General features: G+C 42.5%; 1 protein-coding gene across 2 annotated transcripts in view; it reads right to left on the bottom strand.

Annotated features, from left to right (window-relative positions):
• Nucleotides 1-20771, bottom strand: part of itga9 (integrin, alpha 9) — a 424393-nt gene that overhangs the window by 384094 nt on the left and 19528 nt on the right. The window contains exons 1-2 of one of the 2 annotated variants that reach the window (XM_080193713.1): nt 15913-15984; nt 1171-1294 (exon numbers count right to left, since the gene is read on the bottom strand). In XM_080193713.1, coding sequence (XP_080049839.1) covers nt 1171-1294; nt 15913-15975 — 187 coding nt within the window. In that variant the 5' untranslated portion in view covers nt 15976-15984. Of the gene's footprint in view, nt 1-1170; nt 1295-15912; nt 15985-20771 lie in introns of those variants that run through there. The other variant, XM_080193712.1, reaches the window with a different exon arrangement.

The raw sequence follows: 20771 nt of genomic DNA, 5'->3' as shown, positions 1-20771 counted from the left end.
TACTGTGTGCAGTTTTGGGCGCCGCACCTGCGCAAAGATATTTTGGCCTTGGAGGGAGTGCAGAGGAGGTTTACTAGGCTGATACCGGAGTTGAGGGGGTTGAGCTATGAGGAGAGGCTGAATAAACTGGGCTTGTACTCGTTAGAGTTTAGAAGAATGAGGGGAGATCTCATTGAGACGTATAAGATGATGAATGGGATGGATAGGATAGAGGTGGAGAGACTCTTCCCGCTCAGAAAGGACAGTAGGACTAGGGGGCACAGCCTCAAGATAAAAGGGGGGCGGTTTAGAACGGAGTTGAGGAGGAACTTCTTCACTCAAAGGGTGGTGAATCTCTGGAATTCTCTGCCCGTTGAAGTGGTGGAGGCTGCATCGCTAAATATTTTTAAGACGCGGGTTGATGGGTTTTTGATAAGAGAGGGGATTAAGGGTTATGGGGAGAGGGCGGGAAAGTGGAACTGAGCAGCGACAGATCAGCCATGATCTTGTTGAATGGCGGGGCAGGCTCGAGGGGCTAGATGGCCTACTCCTGCTCCTTCTTATGTTCTTATGTTCTTATGATAAATGCCATTTTTCCAACGAATCAAAATATACCTGCACTTAAGATTATGTGGTCCAGATCCAAGGCTGTGGTGCCACAGGTTGGAGACAGAGGGGAGATTGGGGTACGTTTACTGGTACCAGTTTAATGTAGCTCAGAGCAGACATTTTGTCCTGTGATATTATCATTGCAGATGTTCACTGTCAAGTCATGATGTCACAAAGAACGTCTATATCTGTTTTGTATAAGTACATAGATATCTCTTTTATATAGCATCTATTACTGAGAGATTTTCAGAGCATGCGGTTCACTTTCAGATTGAAATGCTATTTGAATGGATAGCAAATGGTTTTGATCCCATCATATATGAAGCAGTTCCAGTCATACACAGGCACCACGCCCCAAACAATGGAAACTAATTCTCCATCTTTTGAAACCAGGATTAGACGGTTTAAAAAAATCAGTAATCACTATTCCTTCCCCACAACTTGCGCCCAGCTGAAAAACCAAAGAAGCGACTGGTGACTAAAGAACTTGTGTCTGGAGAACTACTGCAAAATATGCCAATTTTTCTAAGCCCAATGTCTAGATTAGCCTCTCATATAGTGATAATATAGCATGTACTTTACCTTGGTAGCAGGGAAGAAGTTCTTTTGTCCTTCTGGATAAATTAGGTGGAATGATGTAGCAGGCTCCATGAGGCAGGATGTGTTCTGACTGATACTGTATGTTCTTCCAACGGTGCGCACATGCCTAAAATCAAGTGACATGCAGAAATAACTGTGTGATCTACATATTGTGAAAAACAACGCAGATGATGTGCACTCCCTGTACAGAAACCTTCCTTCTGCCCTCAATTACCGGTCACTCTTTTTGATCAACAACTGCATGTTTTAATCAACAACTGCTTCAACAATCGGATACTTTGGTCTCTATCGTGCCATGATTTCCACATACCTTCGCCATCCTGTGTAGATACATGGAAACTGTCCCTAAGCAAAGACACAAGCAAGTGAAACGACCTCAGCACAAAGAATAGGTTTGATGTTACAAATCAGAACTCCCAGTGCTAAGCTTCATTCATTGAAACGTACTAACTTCCAGGTCCAGATTCCCAGTACATGCTCTCAGCAGGTACTGGCGCACCTGGAACTGCCTTGCATGTTCTCCTGATCAGCCACTGTAATTTCTGCAGTGATTCCATTCATGGGTCCATCTGGAATGTCCACTCGTTTCCTTGTGAAGTTACTGTAATCGATCAGGAGTGCTTCTTGTGAAAATCCCCTGCAAAGCCCTCTGTCAGGAGCTGTAAAATACAAACAGTGTGGGGAGACCAACATCCATGTTGCGTGTGTATGAACTGTTGCTGTTCTAACATGTGTGATTTGCGTCAGAAAATCTGCCACACGTGCATCTACACATATCTGGAGACCCACACAAAGCAATCCTTGTCAGCAGTCACGTCCATATCTGTTTGAACTAGAAACTTCCTGTTTAACCTTCTTATTCAAGGCCTCAGAAAATATTAATCCATATTAATGTAAACAGAAAGATAAAGTGCTTATTAGTAATTAAAAACAAAATATCTTTTCAAAAAATTGTACATACTCCACACGAAATTTCCTGTTCCAGTGAAACCAAATGTAAGCTTAAGGGATAACACCTCACCTTCTGATCAGGCACTTTACAGCTTTCAGGATTCACTGAGTTCAGCAACTTTAAACCATGAAATCTATCCGCTATTTTGTACTTTTTCCCCTATCGTCAGTCTGTATCTTGCTCTTGTGTTTTACTTTCAGATAGCGCTATCCTTTACTCTGCTATTAACACTTCATCAGCGTATTAAGAGTTCAAAGACCAAGGTTGGGGTGGTCTCATCTCCAGGGAATCACCAATGTATTTGGCTCCCTGAGGAAGCAAGTGTTTGAAGTTTGTGACATCAAAACTGAAACCAAGCTCATGGTTTACCAAACAATCCCTTCTTTACTCTGCCAGGCTGAAAATGGATGTACCTCAAAGCACTGGAGTCACAGCATCAATGCTGCCTGCAGAAAATCTTACATATTAGGTAGGAGGACAGACATACAACATCAGTGCCCTCTCACAAGCATTGAGGCTATGATTATCTTCCATCAGCTTCGTTAGGTTGAATATTTCGAATGGCTTTCAAAGCAGGTTTTTTTCTCCCAGCAGAGTCAGGGCAGGTGCACCAGAGGACAGAAGAAAGCACTTCAAGGATGTGCTGAAAGCCAACATGAAGAAATGCAACATTGACATCAACTCCTGGGAGACCATCCTCTTGGACCAAACCAGACGACAGCAGAGTCTGTGGGAAAGGTTCCCATCAATTTGACACCCAGCAATAACAAAATGAAGAGAAAAAGGGAGCACTGCAAAAAAGATGTCATGATCCAAACATAATGACCTAACATCCCATGTGACAACAAATGCTCTATAGGCCATAACACCCCATGGATCCTGAATCAGTCATTTTCTCATGGAGTCAGAAAATCATTAGCGAGGGATAGCCAATAATAATATTTGACACCTGCTTGGGCCAATCTCTTCCACCTTCTAACCTATCATGGCTAATACGGGGGGACATAGCTTTAAATTAAGGGGTGGTAATTATAGGACGGATGTCAGAGGTAGGTTCTTTACTCAGAGGGTAGTAAGGGCGTGGAATGCCCTGCCTGCAGCAGTTGTGGACTCGCCAACTTTAAGGGCATTCAAATGGTCATTGGATAGGTATATGGATAATATTGGAATAGTTTAGGTTAGAGGGTCATTAGATTGGTTCCACTGCTCAGTGCAACATTGAGGGCCAAAGGGCCTGTACTGCGCTGTAATGTTCTACGTTCTATCTCTGACCTTCCTTGTTGCTCCACCTGACCCTTCCCCACTTTTCAACAGCACAAACCCATCATGTTTCTCTTCAGTTCTGAAGAAAACATATTGAACCCAAGGCATTAACCCTGTTTCTCTTTCCACAAATGCTGCCAATCCTGCTGAGTTTTTCCAGCATTTTCTGTTTTTAATTTCATGGTGTCATTAGCTTTGGTCACAAATTTGATGTCAACGTTTACCATTGGAAATGAACTACAATGGGAATGGTCTAGGTATGCCTAGATTTTCATCTTTGAGTCAGGACTTGTGAGTCAGGCATTTCATGGCATCATAATCCCACCTCCTGTCCTGCAGTGTCTGAGTTTATTAACTCTGTAATAACATTACATGAAGTGCTCGTGAAAGTGACAAAATAAACAGCCATTCAAAAACCTCTTACAAAACATGAAATTTGCACGAAAGTCCATCAACCACTCATAAATCTGTCAATTGAAACAATGCTCACAGTCGATGTGACAATAAGCCTGCTGATGGATTGTGGATGTAAAAGATCCTGTAGTATTATTTGAAGATGAGCAAGGTCATTCTCGCTGTTCAACCTAACACCTCAATCAACACCACGAAAGAAAAAGGTAGATTTTTGGACATTTACCTTATTGTTTTTTGCCACATGTTGCTGGTAAAGAATAACCAGCATATGTGCCTCCGCAAGAACAGTTCTTGCACTTCAGTTGTTTGTTATGAGACATCTTGCCCCCATCAGGAAGTTTATAAATAATGAGTGGGATCTTGCCAGCTTGCCAAGTCAACTGACCAGCATGGCGGGCCAGTGAGATAGGATAGGAGGCGAAAAATCAAATTCACACCCGATTTTTCACCTCTCATGATCTTGTTGGCCCTGCTCTGCCGTTAAAATTAGCCTCACACCCGGATAGGGCACCAGATTCACACTTCTTGTACAGCTGTTGTAAATGGCGCTGGTGTGATGTCGCGCCAGCTCAATATCCGGGCAGAGTGCTCACTAATGACATGCTAAAGTATGAAAATGAGTATTCTGCGGATCCGCAGTGTGCTTCAGGTCACTCTACCGGTGAGGGGCTGGGAACACTGGAACTCAGAAACTCACCGGCGTGAATTGCACCCTCCAAATTTTGAGCTCCCGCTGTCATTCCCACAGATGGAGCTCAAAATCACCCCTCTACTTCTACGAAGTGAGTGAAAGTTCGTGAATAATTAATAGTTCAGTGGCATTGTTTGAATAGCCAACTTCTGTCACAATTTTTTTACAGTTGAACACATGGAGTGCCTTGTGAGGAAAGTTTGGATAGGCTAAGCTTGTATTTCCTGGACTTCAGAAGAATAGCAGGCAATTTGATTAAAATACATCAGGGGTCTTGACAGGGTGGATGTGGAGAGGACGTGGGAGAATCAGAACTGGGAGACAGACACAGACAGCGCTTCCCGTGTCCTCTTCCTGGGTTTGTGTCCATATCACAGCAGAGGGAGTGCCCTTCCTTAGTGAGGGCCAGCAGGAGGGTGCGAGGGACATAGCCCTGCCAATTCTCACACTCGATGATGTAGACACATGACACACGACAGCGCAGAGTTGCTGAGCAGAGACTGATAGCCAAGTTGATGGCACACATGAGGACGGCCTCAACCGGGATCTGGGGTTCATGTCGCACTATCTGTAACCCCCATGACTTGCCTGGGCTTGTAAAATCTCACTTACTGTCCTGTCTGGAGACAATACACATCTCTTTAACCTGTGCTAATGCTACCTCCACTCACATTGTCTGCATCTTTAAGACTTGAATAGCAGGTTAGCTGCAAAGACGCGCATTCTAATCAGTATTCTGTAAACCGTGTGTGTCTTTATATACCTTTCTCTGACCAGAACCTTCCACACACCTGATGAAGGAACACCGTTTCCGAAAGCTTGTGGGATTACTATCAAATAAACTGGTTGGACTTAAACCTGGTGTTGTCGGACTTCTTACTCTATTCTCACACTCCACAGGGATGAGGGGGTGAGCGCAGTGGTTCCTCAAGATTGGTGACATGAGCAGACAGGGTAGGAGTGCTGTGGTTGAACAAAGTGAAATTTAGGCTTAAAAAAAGGGGGCATTTCACACTTAAGACAGAGAGGAGGAGAAATGGTGTCAGGTCATGAGTCTTTGGAACTCTCTTCCTGAAAACATGGTAGAAGCGGAGTATTTGAATATTTTTAAGGCAGAGCTAGATGGACTTAACAAGGGAGTGAAAGATTCTGTGGGGTGGACAGGAATGTGGAACTGAGGTTAAAATCAGATCAGCCATGATTTTATCGAATGGCAGAGCAGGCTTGAGGCCTACTGCTGCTCCTAATTCATGGCCAGGATCTTATGTCCTTCCCACCTAGCAAGATAATACGATTCTGCCCAACTAAACGGCAATGCTGCTGGAAGGCTGTCTCCTAGAGCAGCGATAGAGTGTGTCCTGCCTCTGCTCCACTCCACCCAGCATCTTAGTGAGGGTCCCCCTCTGAAATGTGAGGTGCTGCCTTCTTGGCTACCATCCCCTGCAGTCTGTGCGCAACAAGCACTGGGGAGCTATTTATATGGAGCTCCCCATGTGAATGGGGAATTAAGTTGTTGAGTGAATGCAGCAATTAAGTTGTTGCAGGGTGGGTGAATCAGAGAGAACATGCCACAAGTGCAGCGTGATTCTCATGGGCATAAAAATTTTCATCAATAAGGCATAAGATTCGGTCCAAAATCACGCTGGCACCATCAGTGGGGAACACTCCGTATTTCCAACACTGTCATTTTTTTGGTAAAATTTCGCTGTCTGAGCGAATATTCCCATATGGAGGGGAGGTCCTATGTGGAGAGACTGAGGGATTTGAGGTTGTTTTCGTTAGAAAGAAGGCGGCTACGAGGGGACCTTATTGAAACATATAAGATGATTAGAGGTTTGGATAGGGTGGACAGTGATAGCCTTTTTCCTCGGATGGAGAAAGCTAGCACGAGGGGGCATGGCTTTAAATTAAGGGGTGGTAGTTATAGGACGGATGTCAGAGGTAGGTTCTTTACCCAGAGGGTGGTGAGGGATTGGAATGCCCTGCCTGCTGCAGTTGTAAATGCGCCTAGTTTGGGGGCGTCCGTGGATAGGTTTATGGATGGAAAGGGATTGGTTTAGGTTAGAGGGTCATTGCTTTTTAATTGGTCGGCGCAACATCGTGGGCCGAAGGGCCTGTTCTGCGCTGTAATGTTCTATGTTCTATTAACCCTAGTCTCCTACAGAGGGATAAAAGGGACACATTTTCAGGAAGCTGGTATTAGATCTGAGGAATGTAGGTGTGAGGCTGACAATCCAGTCTGAAAAGGCCTTCCGTTGCTGCCCCTCTCCAGGGATGGAACCTTATCAGCCCTCTGAAGGCAGTGGAAATTCGGAGGACCCCACATCGGGTCAGCTCTCCAACATGTTCTCATCTCCATATGCTTTTGCCAGAGCCAGACTAACAGCAGCAGCAGCTACATCCACAGCAGTGGCAGGCAGCCAATTAGACCGACTTAGTCCATTACATTACAGTCCGACTTAGAGGCAAACACTGATGGTACTATACCGAGGTCAGACTGTCTGTCCCCTGCTGAGTCTTAAAGTAAAAAATGTCTCACAACGCCAGGTTAAAGTCCAACAAATTTATTTGATAGTAAACCCACAAGCTTTCGGGGTTTGCCCCTTCGTCAGGTGAGTGGAGAGTTCCGGTCTCAAACAGAGCATATAGAGAGAACACAGAGAGCAAACTCACATGGTCTGCACCTTTAAGAATTGATTAGCTGTAAAGACTCACACTCTAATCAGTATTCTGTAAACTGTGTGTGCCTTTATATGTTCTGTTTGAGACCAGAACTCTCCACTCACCTGACAAAGGGGCAAACCCCAAAAGCTTGTGGGTTTACTATCAAATAAACTTGTTGGACTTTAACCTGGTGTTGTGAGACTTCTTACTGTGTTTACCCCGGTCCAACGCAGGCATCTCCACATCGAGTCTTAAAGTAGCAGCCTGGAGGTGGCCTGCCAACAGGAGGCTGAAGGCCTGCCAGTGCTTCCCCTCAGTGTTCCAATGAATGAGTCATAGGAATGAAAAGGCTCGGCCATAACACTTCTTTTGGAGACGTTTCTCCTCCACATGATGGCCCTAAGAGGAGTGGCCCTTCCTTATTTTAAACATTTAAGCACGGTAGCACAGTGGTTAGCATTGCTGCTTCACAGCTCCAGGGTCCTGGGTTCGATTCCCGGCTCGGGTCGCTGTCTGTGTGGAGTTTGCACATTCTCCTTGTGTCTGCGTGGGTTTCCTCCGGGTACTCCAGTTTCCTCCCACAGTCCAAAGATGTGCGGGTTAGGTTGATTGGCCATGAAATTGCCCCTTAGTGTCCAAGGTAGTGGAGGTTAGAGGGATTAGTGGGTATGATATGTAGGGATATGGGGGGTCGGGCCTGGGTGAGATTGTGTTCGGTGCAGACTCGATGGGCCGAAGGGCCTCTTTCTGCACTGTAGGGTTCTATGATTCTATGTAACAAAGAGCACCTCTATTCTGAAGAGTATTCACACTTCTCCAACTGTCTTAGCAAAGCTCACCTCTCTAGTGGGCCTTCAGTCCATCTAGTACTGTGAACCCTCCTACTGGGCCTCTGCTCTCTTGAATCCACCCGCCATTCTTAATTCGATGGTGGACATGGATGCAGCCACTTTTAATAGACCGCTCTATAAGATTCCTTGTCAGTGCACCTTTGGCCAATACAGAGCTGGGACCTGGAATCGGTCCAAGCCCACAATTTCAGACAATGCTGGTGCTGTTGTGCGTCACACTGAATAAAATGCAAGCAGACACGATTGATCTAGTTTTATTTATACCTCCACAACAGAGAGGGGAACAAAACAAAATGTTTGAATGTTGCCATGTGCTACACTCCCTTCCCACTTAAAAAAAATACTCAAATGACACATGAAGCTCTCAGGATGGAATATGACTAAATGAGCGATACCTAAAATTTTAAGAATTTGCTTTTTACTGTAATCACAACCAAAACATATATGACAGATACTTCCAGAGTAATCTCCGCGAAAAAATTATTTTCCTTAACATGTTTCCTTAATATGTTTAATAAAAATATCATTTGGTAAGAAATATTGAACAATTCTTTTCTTATTTCCTTCGTATTTTCAATTAACTGGCTTTTTCTCAAGTATCTCCTTCCATTTCCGTTAGCTTGATTCTGCTCTTTCAACCTCTCTGACTGGGTCAAATCTGAACTTTGACTTTATTAGCAACTCTACTTAATGTTTAGGACTGCAACAGTGATTAGATTTATCTTAATCAAAGACCCTGACTCATGTTGCTGTATTGCTAGGTTCTGTAAAATCAACAAACTTTCAGTTTGACTTTCACTTTCTTCCTGACTTTCAGTTCTGGCTGTCAGAGAAATTCTGTCAGATGTTTTCTTTCACGCAAATGATCTACACAACACTGATAGAGTTGCTCTCCAACCTTCACCAGATATGTAGATGAACTTGATCTCTTTATAACAACTCCAATCACATACTTCCCCTTGATAGTTTTTCACCATGACCTTCGAACCAGCATTGTGCTCTGCAAGTTTCATGTCTGATGTATTAATGGTTATCGTCACTTCATTGCTTTGCTCTTTCTTTGCTGTATATATCGACTAAATCAAGTATTCTTCCTTTTCCAGTTCAATGACATTAACGTGTACTCAACCCCATGGATGATACTAATGTGTACTCATCCCCATGTTTTTCTCATATTTGACATGGTATGAAAGGAATCTTGATTGGACGATTTCTCATTCTGAAAGACATCACAACTTTTGACCAACACTTCTATCTACATTTGGATACCAATTATACTGCTTTCACACAGAATATCTCTCCATGCTCAGTTCTTCTAACGATTTGTTTCTAAACCTTGGCAGAATAATGACTATGAATCCCTGTAGAACAGAGTTCAACTCCAAGGAGTTTATTTCTGTATGTGAAGGACTCCTGTGTATGAAGGACTCATCATCATACACTAGAACATAGAACATAGAACATTACAGCGCGGAACAGGCCCTTCGGCCCACAATGTTGCGCCGACCAGTCTTATTTTTTTAAAAAAAACATTGACCCACTAATCTAAACCAATCCCTTTTCGTCCATAAACCTATCCACCAATCTCTTAAACGCCCCCAAACTAGGCACATTTACAACTGCAGCAGGCAGGGCATTCCAGTCCCTCACCACCCTCTGGGTAAAGAACCTGCCCCTGACATCCGTCCTATAACTACCCCCCCTTAATTTAAAGCCATGCCCCCTCGTGCTAGATTTCTCCATCCGAGGAAACAGGCTATCACCATCCACCCTATCTAAACCTCTAATCATCTTATATGTTTCTATAAGATCCCCTCTTAGCCGCCTTCTTTCCAGTGAAAACAACCCCAAATCCCTCAGTCTCTCCTCATAGGACCTCCCCTGCATACCAGGCAACATCCTGGTAAACCTCCTCTGCACCCTCTCCGAAGCCTCCACATCCTTCCTGTAATGTGGGGACCAGAACTGCACACAGTACTCCAAGTGCGGCCGCACCAGAGTTGTGTACAGTTGCAACATGACGCTGCGACTCCTAAATTCAATCCCCCTACCAATAAACGCCAAGACACCGTACGCCTTCTTAACAACCTTATCTACTTGATTCCCAACTTTCAGGGATCTATGTACACATACACCTAGATCCCTCTGCTCCTCCACTCTATTCAAAGTCCTCCCGTTAGCCCTATACTCAACACATCTGTTATTCCTACCGAAATGGATTACCTCACACTTCTCCGCATTAAACTCCATCCGCCACCTCGCGGCCCAGCTCTGCAACCTGTCCAAGTCACCCTGCAAACTTCAACACCCTTCCTCACAATCTACCACACCTCCGACTTTGGTGTCATCAGCAAACTTACTAATCCACCCAACTATACCCTCATCCAGATCATTAATAAAGATTACAAACAGCAGTGGCCCCAAAACAGATCCCTGAGGCACACCACTCGTAACCGAACTCCATGATGAATAATTACCATCAACCACCACCCTCTGTCTCCTATCTGCTAACCAATTCCTGATCCAAGTACCTAAATTACCACCAATCCCATACATCTGCATTTTCTGCAGAAGCATACCATGGTGAACCTTATCAAACGCCTTACTAAAATCCATATATACCACATCTACTGCCTTACCCCTATCCACCTCTTTGGTCACCTTCTCAAAGAACTCAATAAGGTTAGTAAGGCACGACCTTCCCGCTACTAAGTCAGCCATTCATAAATGAGCACTTTACTGAGCACTACATCCTTCTGAGTTTCTGTTTTAATTTCTCTGGCAGACACTGGTATGTCACTTGAGTATGTAAAGTAATTAACAGGTAGCTCAATGGATTGAAATGAATGAATCTTCACTTACAATCTCCAAAGAATATGTACATTCTGCTGCCTCATGGTATTTAATGTCACATGATGGGTCACAAAGTCATGTTGCTATGGGATAGTACTCCCTTCTTTGAAACAAACGGTTTCCAAAGGTCAGTTACCAAAGTGAAATTCCTACCTTACAACTATTTGTGGAACTTACTTATGATTGCTAATGCCTCATTCTCAGCTGGACTTACTCTGTTCTGACTTTGTTAAAGTATGTGAGACACAGATCTACAGGTTTCTCCACATCTTCCACCATGAGATAACACCACATCTAACCCCAGCAGTGAAGCATCACATGCTAAAACCAATTTTTCTTGGGATTATCATGGATCAAAAGAGTATCACTATTGAGTGCTTTCTCCAAAGATTTTCTAACATTCCGCAGACCACTGCCAATCTATTTTATCTTCAAGCAGTTAATATAGTGGAGTGAAGGTATTAGCTAAGTCAGGGATGAACTGAAAATAATACACAACTAGCCCTTTGAACGTTCTAAGTTCTTCTTTGTTCTCGTTGATTTCAAAATCCCCTTGGCCTTCTCCCACATTGGGTATTTTCAGTTTCTATTTGGTGAGCGGCGTATGTTACACTTGAAGCCATGAAATATAACTTGTTCTTTTTAGCTTTGATCCCATACTCCTGAAATTGATCTAGGATTTTGTTCATTAGTGGGACATGATCATCACTGGCCGGCCTTACAATGTGCTCTTTCTCTGTCTTACTGTAATTATAGTGTCATCTATGCAGCAGCACAGACCTTTCATCCCGCTCAGTAACTGATCCATGACACTCTGGAACACTACATGAGCAGCAGACTATGGTAACTCCTTTTACATGAATGGTAAACAGTTCCTTGCTCTTATCAGTTAATCCCATTGAAATTTGCATCTGACAAATCTGTGTTACCAAATACTTCTCCATTGCCTAAATTTGAAATCAAATCTTCAATACACTGGCCTTTATCTTGACTTTGGCCTGGAAATGCTTAATTTTAACATTTTTCTTGTTCAAAACCCTTTTGTACCCTCTTACGCATTTTCTCAATATCAGATATATTCATACTGATCCCCATTGTAAATAACTCCATTCTGTTTAACCATACCTACTTAAGCTTCCCATCAGAGAGACTGTTCCATTCTAGAACTACCAATAGCAAGTAATAGGATGTATTATCATATTCCATCCTAATACAAACTTGGCCTAGCACTGGAGTACTGTTATTCAAATCACTAACCTGCTTCAGATCAGTTTTGAATGTGCTTGTGAGTCTTCTTGTATTCTCTATCCAAGATAACAGACACAATTGCAGTTTATCAACAACAAAAGCAAGTCATCAATCTCCAAATTTCCTTTTTATGTGGGCACTGCAATTATATTCTCAGCTCTATTCTTCTCATCTTCCACGTGCTGCTTTGCTTGTTCTCTGAGTACAAGTCTTGCTCTTACCAATAGGTAACACCAACTTCTGTTTCCACATCTACTACATCCATACTTAAGGATTTCCAGACATCTGAGCTAGTTTTAAATTTACCGTGACTTGGACCTGGTGCAGTACTGTGACCTGGAGCTTTGCCACGACTTGAAGCATTACTGTTTCCTTTACTCCTGCTGCTGTTTCGATGTGACCAACTTTCCCACAGGCATAGCACGTTGACTGGAAATGGGCTATTTATATGATTGGTGGGCACCATAGTAATGGTAGTATCTGAATTTCTGACTCTGAGACTATGAACCTGGCTGCTATGGCTTGTCTTCTCTTAACTGTTAATTCCCTGCCCATTCAGGAAAAGAACTTCCATGCAATTTGCAGCTGTCTCCTTCTGCATTTCCATGGGAGCAATCTCATTGCAGGCTTCCTTGCACATCAGCTTATTGCCTTTGTTCAAAAGCCTGGCCTTCATTTTATTCTTCTTTAGCCCTCCTATGAATGGAGGCCTGTACCAAACCCCCAGTTAGAAGAGAGTTTCTATAGTTCGAGACTGTAATGTGCAACAGTCTCACTTCACAGCTCCTTCCTTAACAGAATGCAATCTCATTCTTAATTACACCATAATACAAGTCCTGGATCTTATTAATTTGCAAACAGGCCAAAGTACTGGGATCTCTCAGGCACCAGCGGATAAACATCACCTCAAAAATATCTGGCCCATCATGGTAAGGAAATATCTTATCCTCATCTTCTATTTCATTCACTTCCTGTTGAACGTTGGAGCCTTTATTTGTAATTTCACTAGGGTTCAATTATGTTATTTTTCAGTTATACACTGTGCTGACTCACTGATCTGTATCTGAATATGATGTACAAACACAAAGCAATTTTCAGATTGCTCAAACTTCTTCAAAATCAACTTCAGAAGTTCCAAAAATGTTGCAATATTCTTCACCGCATAATTTCTCAAGTGAAATGTAAAAAAAAAGCCCCAACCAGTCTCATTATTATTTTTCTCTTGTATATTGCAGTGCGTAAAACTAACACATGTTCAACTGCAGTCACTACTGAACTAACTTTATTTACACCTCCTCAACACAGAGGGCAGCAGAGGCATAACCAAATGTTCCGATCTTGCAACATATTACTGTCGACAGGATTCTGCCTTCAGTTTCCATCAAAATGCAGGAATTCTCAAAGATAACATCCAGTCCAACCTCAAGGCTCTGTAGTGGCACCTTTATTCCTCTTTCTGTTTTCCACACTAAAGGCAGTAGAGCTGTGCCAAGGATATAGTTGGATCCTACAAATGACCCAGCCCAACAATTTGGGCATTGTAAATTCTGATAGTGTTATGATGGCCATGGTGGGTCTTCAACAGATCACCCCCCGGACCTCGTGAAATATGATTCTCTTGTGGAGCAAGCAAAACTTTGCCCAACTGGAAAGGAGAAGCAGGAGTTTAAAACCAGCTGTCTCTACACGAACCAGGAGCCAAAGGTCTCCAGGGCTTTGATTTGTATATTGTAGCTGCAGAAATGATGCATTATTCACTGTGTAAATAAAGGATGTTGGTGACAGAAGACTGACCTCAGTGAGATTATTACAGATAGACAGCAAAATCTGAGTGGTAAAGGACTAAGCTTCAAATCCAAACCTCAAACAACATTTTTAACCTGTATTTCCTAGTCTTGTGCTCAGAATTTCATTTTGTTATCCTCCAGATTTACCTTCATGATATAATGTTCAATTTCAAATTTCCGTAAATCATCTGTTACAACTTCTTGAGGCTAAATAGCTCAAACTCCTTCAGTATATCTCCTGCCCCAGGGTGAGGATCAGCCTTCTGGATCTCTTTCTGAACTGCCTCCAGCACTGGAAATGGCTACAACTCTCAGCTGAAAAGCTGCAGCCATTGCAGTATTTGTGCTTACTTTGATCATCTGCTTTTCATTCCACTGGGGCCTGCTGCCAGTAATCTCACCTGTCATCAGATATATGATCACTCAATAGATCTCCTTATCATAAATCTGAAGTGCTGAGAGAGTGAAGGCAGGCCCATCATGAAGATGGAGAGATAGTGACGGAGAGACAAACAGAGACACAGCGAGTTCACACGTGGCTTTTCAAGATACTCATGAGACACTAACACATTCGTCATAAACCACAACTGCAATTTTAGTACTTAGAACACCAATGTTTACCTCTGAATTACCACATTCAACCAACTTGCTGTCCCCTCATTCTTTATTTAAATTCCTGAATAACTCACAAACTGTCAGGAGATAAGAGGGTACAAGGAAGTAGGTGGAAAGAACTCCATAGAGAATTCAAACGGACAGGAATCTCACAGCTGCCAATAGTGAAACTGATACGGAATTGAAAATTTACATTTCATAGCATTCAAAGATCAAAAGTTTGTCATTTTTAGACTGTAAAGTGCAGAAAGACGCTGAATCAAGCTTTAATCTGAATGGTGTTGCTTCCTTCTTGTTGCAACTTTGCTGAAATTTTATTCGCTCATTTCACATTCAAGAATTGTTTACACCAAACGAAGGGAAGGCAGCTGAATGGCATCCCGTCTACTTCAAAAGCACTTGTGTGTTTAGCCTTTAATCAGGAGGCAGTGTCTTCCTGTTGGCCTGACTGAAATTCGGAAGGGCAATGCAGGCAAGTTAATAGTAGAAAATTAATCCATATTACAAATGTAGGGGAACTTTGCAAGCTTCCCCACTCGGTATTGAATTGCACAACACTGGAGCATGGGTTGAAGACAGGACAATAACAAAAAGGCTGATTTTACAATTAACATGGCGCGGATACATGCCTGGAGTCTTGTCTTATAAAACTGCTCATATTGTCCAAGGTAAGTATCTCAAATCAAAAAGACTCTCCATACCTTAGGCAATGCATTTGAAATTTTAAGGTGCTAAGTTTGGATTTCTTTTATGTATTGTGTTCATTGATGAGTGTTGAGTTTACAGCACAGATAGATTGTGCACCAGATGACACATCATCACTATTATTATAGATACAGCTATTATTAATACCACAACTACAATATTAGCCCAATCAGTATTACACCTAGTTACTATACTGTCACTAATTTTACTATAACAAACGCCATTTATACAGTCTCTTCAACATAAAAAAAATCTCAAAACCAAAGTATTAAATATGCCTGGTTTTAATGTGTGTGAGGACATAGGGAGGAAAAGAAAAGACATGTGACGTGCACAAGAGTGGGCATGGGGCAGTGTCTGCCAAGCAGTTCTGAAAGTTGATCAAACAGCCTCGGTTAGGTGCCTGTTGAAGAAATTGTTTTTAAGTTGATTAGTATTGCTCTCACTGCTTAAAAGTTCAACGTACGCTGGACCAGGCTGGGTTGTGGCAGAGCAAATTACAACAGCCCTTCTGCCAAGCCTTTCAAACCAATCAACAATCAAAAGATGAACCATCCCTGATCAGGATGACCTGCTTAATCCAAGCTGTGCACTTAACAGTGATTTCCCTCAGGTTTTTAAGAGATTGCTGCACTCAGAATGGCTGCATTAATGTGAATATCCCCAGCCCCTTTCTCCTACCAGCAGAAAGCTTCTTTCACTCTCCCCAGACTGCTCTCTTGTCTTTCTCCCATCCTCTATCATGTTGCTAGATTCTGTTGTTCCTCTTGCCCTGCTGTTACTGCTCTTTATGGAGCAACTAACATTCACTGGATAAGCTTTACTGCCAAGACTGAAATGTACATGGAAGGGGTTTGGCCTGAACTTTTCCATTGCCGTTCTTTTCAGGTGGGTTTGGTAACGGGAGCAGCACATATCATATTTTAAATCGGTCATGACTGTCCCTGCTCCTTGACAGTGACATAGTGTCAGTAAACCCATTATAATAAAATTGCATGTCATTATCAGGTCTCTATGCTTTATCATTCTCCTAGCCATTGGATAATCCATTCGTGTCAATGTGACGGAACGCCAGGGTGAATTACAACTATTTTCCTCGTCATGTACCTGGCAGGCAGATCTGCCTGAAGTGAATGCATTAATCAGGGGAAAGAGGGTAATGGCCAGGCAGTACCCACCCCTGGCACTGTGGCACCATCTCATGGCACTTGGGACAGTTGTGTAGTAGGGTGTGGGGCAAGTTTCCATTTTAATTTTCATTCATCGGGTGGCCTTTTAAAATGGCTCCCTGATCTTTGAAGAACAAAATCGCTGGCGGGGCAGGTTCTCCGGGATGACATTGTGGGACCCACCTCTTCAACATTTATGTGCTAGGTTCCCAGCAGTATGACAGAGAAAAGCATCACTGTTGCTGGTGGCTTCAACACCCCTTTTCCTGCTCACTGCCACACTCTACAAAAAGGTAAAATTTCATCTGTTGCCTCCATCAAAAAAGTGTTTGGCGAACTTGGTCTTGTTTAATTGTCAGCATGTGGTGCATTGCAAATAAACACTCTACCTTGACATGTGGTTTTATTGTTGAAATCTTCCAACCTATCCTGCCCCTTTCCAAACTACAGACAATAAATACTCTTTATAGAAACATCACCCCTTTAACTGTAATCCTCTGGTTTCTACAAATAGCCCAAATGTACGCATTTAACTTTTTCCAATGCTATCTCTCATAATAAAAGCATTCAACAGTCTACAACATCAACAATTTCATTTTTGAACAGTCGAAGACAAAGTCAGACCTTTCTCAGAATGAAGTTATTAGGCACATTTAAGATCCTGGTCATTTTTGAGATCTCCTTCCTGGAAAGACTTGCATTTATCAAGAGTTTTCATGAATTCAGGATGCCTTAAAGCACTTGACAGCAAACACTACAAGGATGTAGAAGCTATTGAAAGGGTGCACAGGAGATTTACAAGGATGTTGCCTGGATTGGGAGTCATGCCTTATGAGGATAGGTTGACGGAGCTGGTCTCTTCTCCCTGGAGAGACGAACATTGAGAGGCGACCTGATAGAGGTGTATAAAATGTTGAGAGGTATAGATAGGGTGGATTCTCGGAGGCTATTTCCCAGGGCTGAAATGGTCGCTATGAGAGGACACAGGTTTAAGGTGCTGGGGAGCAGGTACCAAGGAGATGTCAGGGGTAAGTTTTTCACTCAGAGGGTGGTGAGTGAGTGGAATCGGCTGCCGTCGGTCGCAGTAGAGGCGAACTCGCTGGGGTCTTTTAAGAGACTTCTGGATGAGTATATGGGATTTAATGGAATTGAGAGTTAGAGATAGTTCTATGGCCTGGTAGGTAGGGATATGATCGGCGCAACTTGTGGGCCGAAGGGCCTGTTTGTGCTGTAGTGTTCTATGTCTATGTTTAAAGTGATTTTGGAATTTAGTCTCTGTTGTAATTTGGGAAATGGTGGCAGCTGACTATGCAACATTCCCTCAGAATTACACCAGCACATCCACTTAAGATTTTTGTGCTGGAGTGGGGAATGAACGAACCTCCTCATAAAGGGGCAAGACTGCAAATGACTTAGCCATCGCTGACACTAAGGCACCAGCAGGGAAAATAATTTCATTGAAAAGCAGGTCAGCAGGCAGCTTACAACACAAACCTCAAAACCAACTATAATCTTCTGGCAGCTTGCTGACTAATTGAATCAAGATCATTGTAACCACAGATAACCAGGTTTAACAAAAAAAAAACTCCAAGAAAACATGTTAAAATGGTCTGCGATCTTTTTAAATTAAAATCAGCAGATGCACTCACCACAAAACAACACAAACGTTTCTACCTCCACATTCACAGAGATTATAATTGCTCTCTGCATATGGCACACATGCTTCAATGCTGAAAATACAATTATTGAGTCTTAGGCATTTATATTATTCTGTATTTTGACACACACCAGTATCTCCATTTGGCCTGGTATTGTAAAGGTTAATATACTCCTTTACACTGCTGTGGAGAACAGCCATGATGTGGAGATGCTGGCGTTGGACTGGGGTAAACACAGTAAGAAGTCTCACAACACCAGGTTAAAGTCCAACAGGATTATTTGGTAGTAACCGCCATGACTTGCCTGGGCTTGCAACATCTCACTAACTGTCCTGTCTGGAGACAATACACATCTCTTTAACCTATGCTAACTCCACTCACATTGTCTGCACCTTTAAGACTTGATTAGGTGTAAAGACTCACATTCTAATCAGTATTCTGTAAACCGTCGGAGCGCTTCGTCACCTGACAAAGGAGCAGCGCTCCGAAAGCTAGTGGCATTTACTACCAAATAAACCTGTTGGACTTTAACCTGGTGTTGTGAGGCTTTTTACTGTGGAGCTCCAGGCTTCAGCCCTGCCACTTAGATCCACAACTGATTTTAAAGATGTTTCAAAGATTACATCATCTAAAAAAAATCAACAGACATTGGAACACAAGAAATAGGAGCAGAATTAGGCAATACAACACCTCAATTCTGTTCCTCCATTCACCAAGATAATGGCTGATCTGATCTTGGCCTCAACTCCAATTTTTACCCATTTCCTATAATCTTATAGTCTAATTCAGTTCATAAATTTGTTTATATCATCCCAGTATATTCAACTGGAGCCTCAACAGCTCTGTGAGATAGGGAATTCCTAAGATTAACAATCTTTTGAAGAAGAAATTCCTCCTCATCTCTCTCTTGAATTAGAATAGTGTCAATCAGGCATTGTTTGGATGTAGGACACATGAACTTGGGCATCACACTATGACTGTAATTCATAAAGGGAGTTGCTTAGTTATGTAGTAGGCAGATTCAAAGGTCACAAGTGTATGATTTACATCTATGAACAGACCAGGGTGCATGCAATAAAAAACTAATTTCTCATGAAAACTGAGAAAGATGTTAGCAAATGCTGGACCTGGAGGGGGAATCTCATGGCAAAAGGAACATTCTGTTCTCCCTAATCACAACTGAGTAATATCATGTATGAATTTCACCACCAGCCCAAAGCCAGGTACATAGGCCATACATCTCCACAACTGGCTGATCAAATCAAGCAATATTTTCCTCCAGCGGTTCTTAATAGAACATAGAACATAGAACATAGAACATTACAGCGCAGAACAGGCCCTTCGGCCCACGATGTTGCGCCGACCAGTTACAAAAACAATGACCCACTAGCCTATACCAATCCCTTTTCGTCCATAAACCTATCCATAGATCTCTTAAACGCCCCCAAACTAGGCGCATTTACAACTGCAGCAGGCAGGGCATTCCAATCCCTCACCACCCGCTGAGTAAATAGGCAGAATATAGACCGTGATTGAAAATCCAAAAAGAAAACATCGTGTTAGATGTGACTCCATGATTGGGTAGCACTTACTAAACAACTGAGTGCAGTAATAGCTACACTTTCAGTTTGGGATAATCCATCGAGCTAAACTTGGCTCATTTATAGTTGCTAGAAGCATGATACATTCATAAGCAGGTACCCATTTTCTGAAAGCAAAAAATTCAAGCCTTGCATCTGGATGATATTATAGTTCACCACTACTATCTCCATGGCAATGCCTCACCCAATCAGAACTGACTTGCCAATGAATCAGCACCCTTATCTCCTGGAGTATAACTGTGATCATTTGAAATTTCGACTTCTTCCTTTTGTCCTGATGAGTGCAAGAGTGAAAAGTTCAGTGTTGTGAGTCACTTTTCAGCAATACTCTAGTCTGTATCACCAAACAACTGTAAGAATAAATATAGGGGAATATTATATAGGGGAATTTCACAGTAACTTCATTGCAGTGTTAATGTAAGCCTTACTTGTCACTAATAAAAATGAACTTTAAAAATTAGCTCCTATCCATAAGTGATCCGAGCTTCTGTGATATCACACAAATCACTCCTGGATGAAATACAATCCCTGACAAATAATGCTGCGTACTTGTGAGCGACATGCAGCATTAAGGCAATCTAACTTCTTTCGACACAAATACATTTCCACCTGTTCACAGTCTGGCAAGTCAATGAGCTATTGCAACAGCTTTCACCAACTCTGAGCCTCCTCCCACTGATATCCCACTCTGTTTGTAAACACTCTGTACAAATGTTATCCCTGCACTAAATTAATGGGTGGCCTTAGCAAAATAACAGTGAACATTAAAGGATCAATTCACTGGCGGAAGCTGTGCACAAGAGACCCACTCTGAAAACCTGACTCAGATCTCTGGTCTTCGGATCCCCTTGTGTCCACTTACAAGGCTGCACGTGGAAGGTCAGCGAGAAATGTGAGCTTAATCTTTCCTCTTTCTTCCTTAGCTGACTGCCATTTCTTTTGAAGTGCAGATACTAGTAACCTTCACTGTAGATTACTGGGCTGTCATCAGTCAAGAGCTACAATTTTATGGTAATAATTTAAATAAACCAAACCATGTATTTGGCAGGTTACTGAGATATACAATATCTCCAGTCATCATTTCTTTTTTCTTTGGAACATCAAAAGGGTAA

The sequence above is a fragment of the Carcharhinus amblyrhynchos genome, chromosome 8 (genome assembly GCF_965287045.1).
Source record: "Carcharhinus amblyrhynchos chromosome 8, sCarAmb.v2.hapA, whole genome shotgun sequence".
NCBI lineage: Eukaryota > Metazoa > Chordata > Chondrichthyes > Carcharhiniformes > Carcharhinidae > Carcharhinus > Carcharhinus amblyrhynchos.
This window is presented reverse-complemented; position numbering and strand designations above follow the sequence as displayed.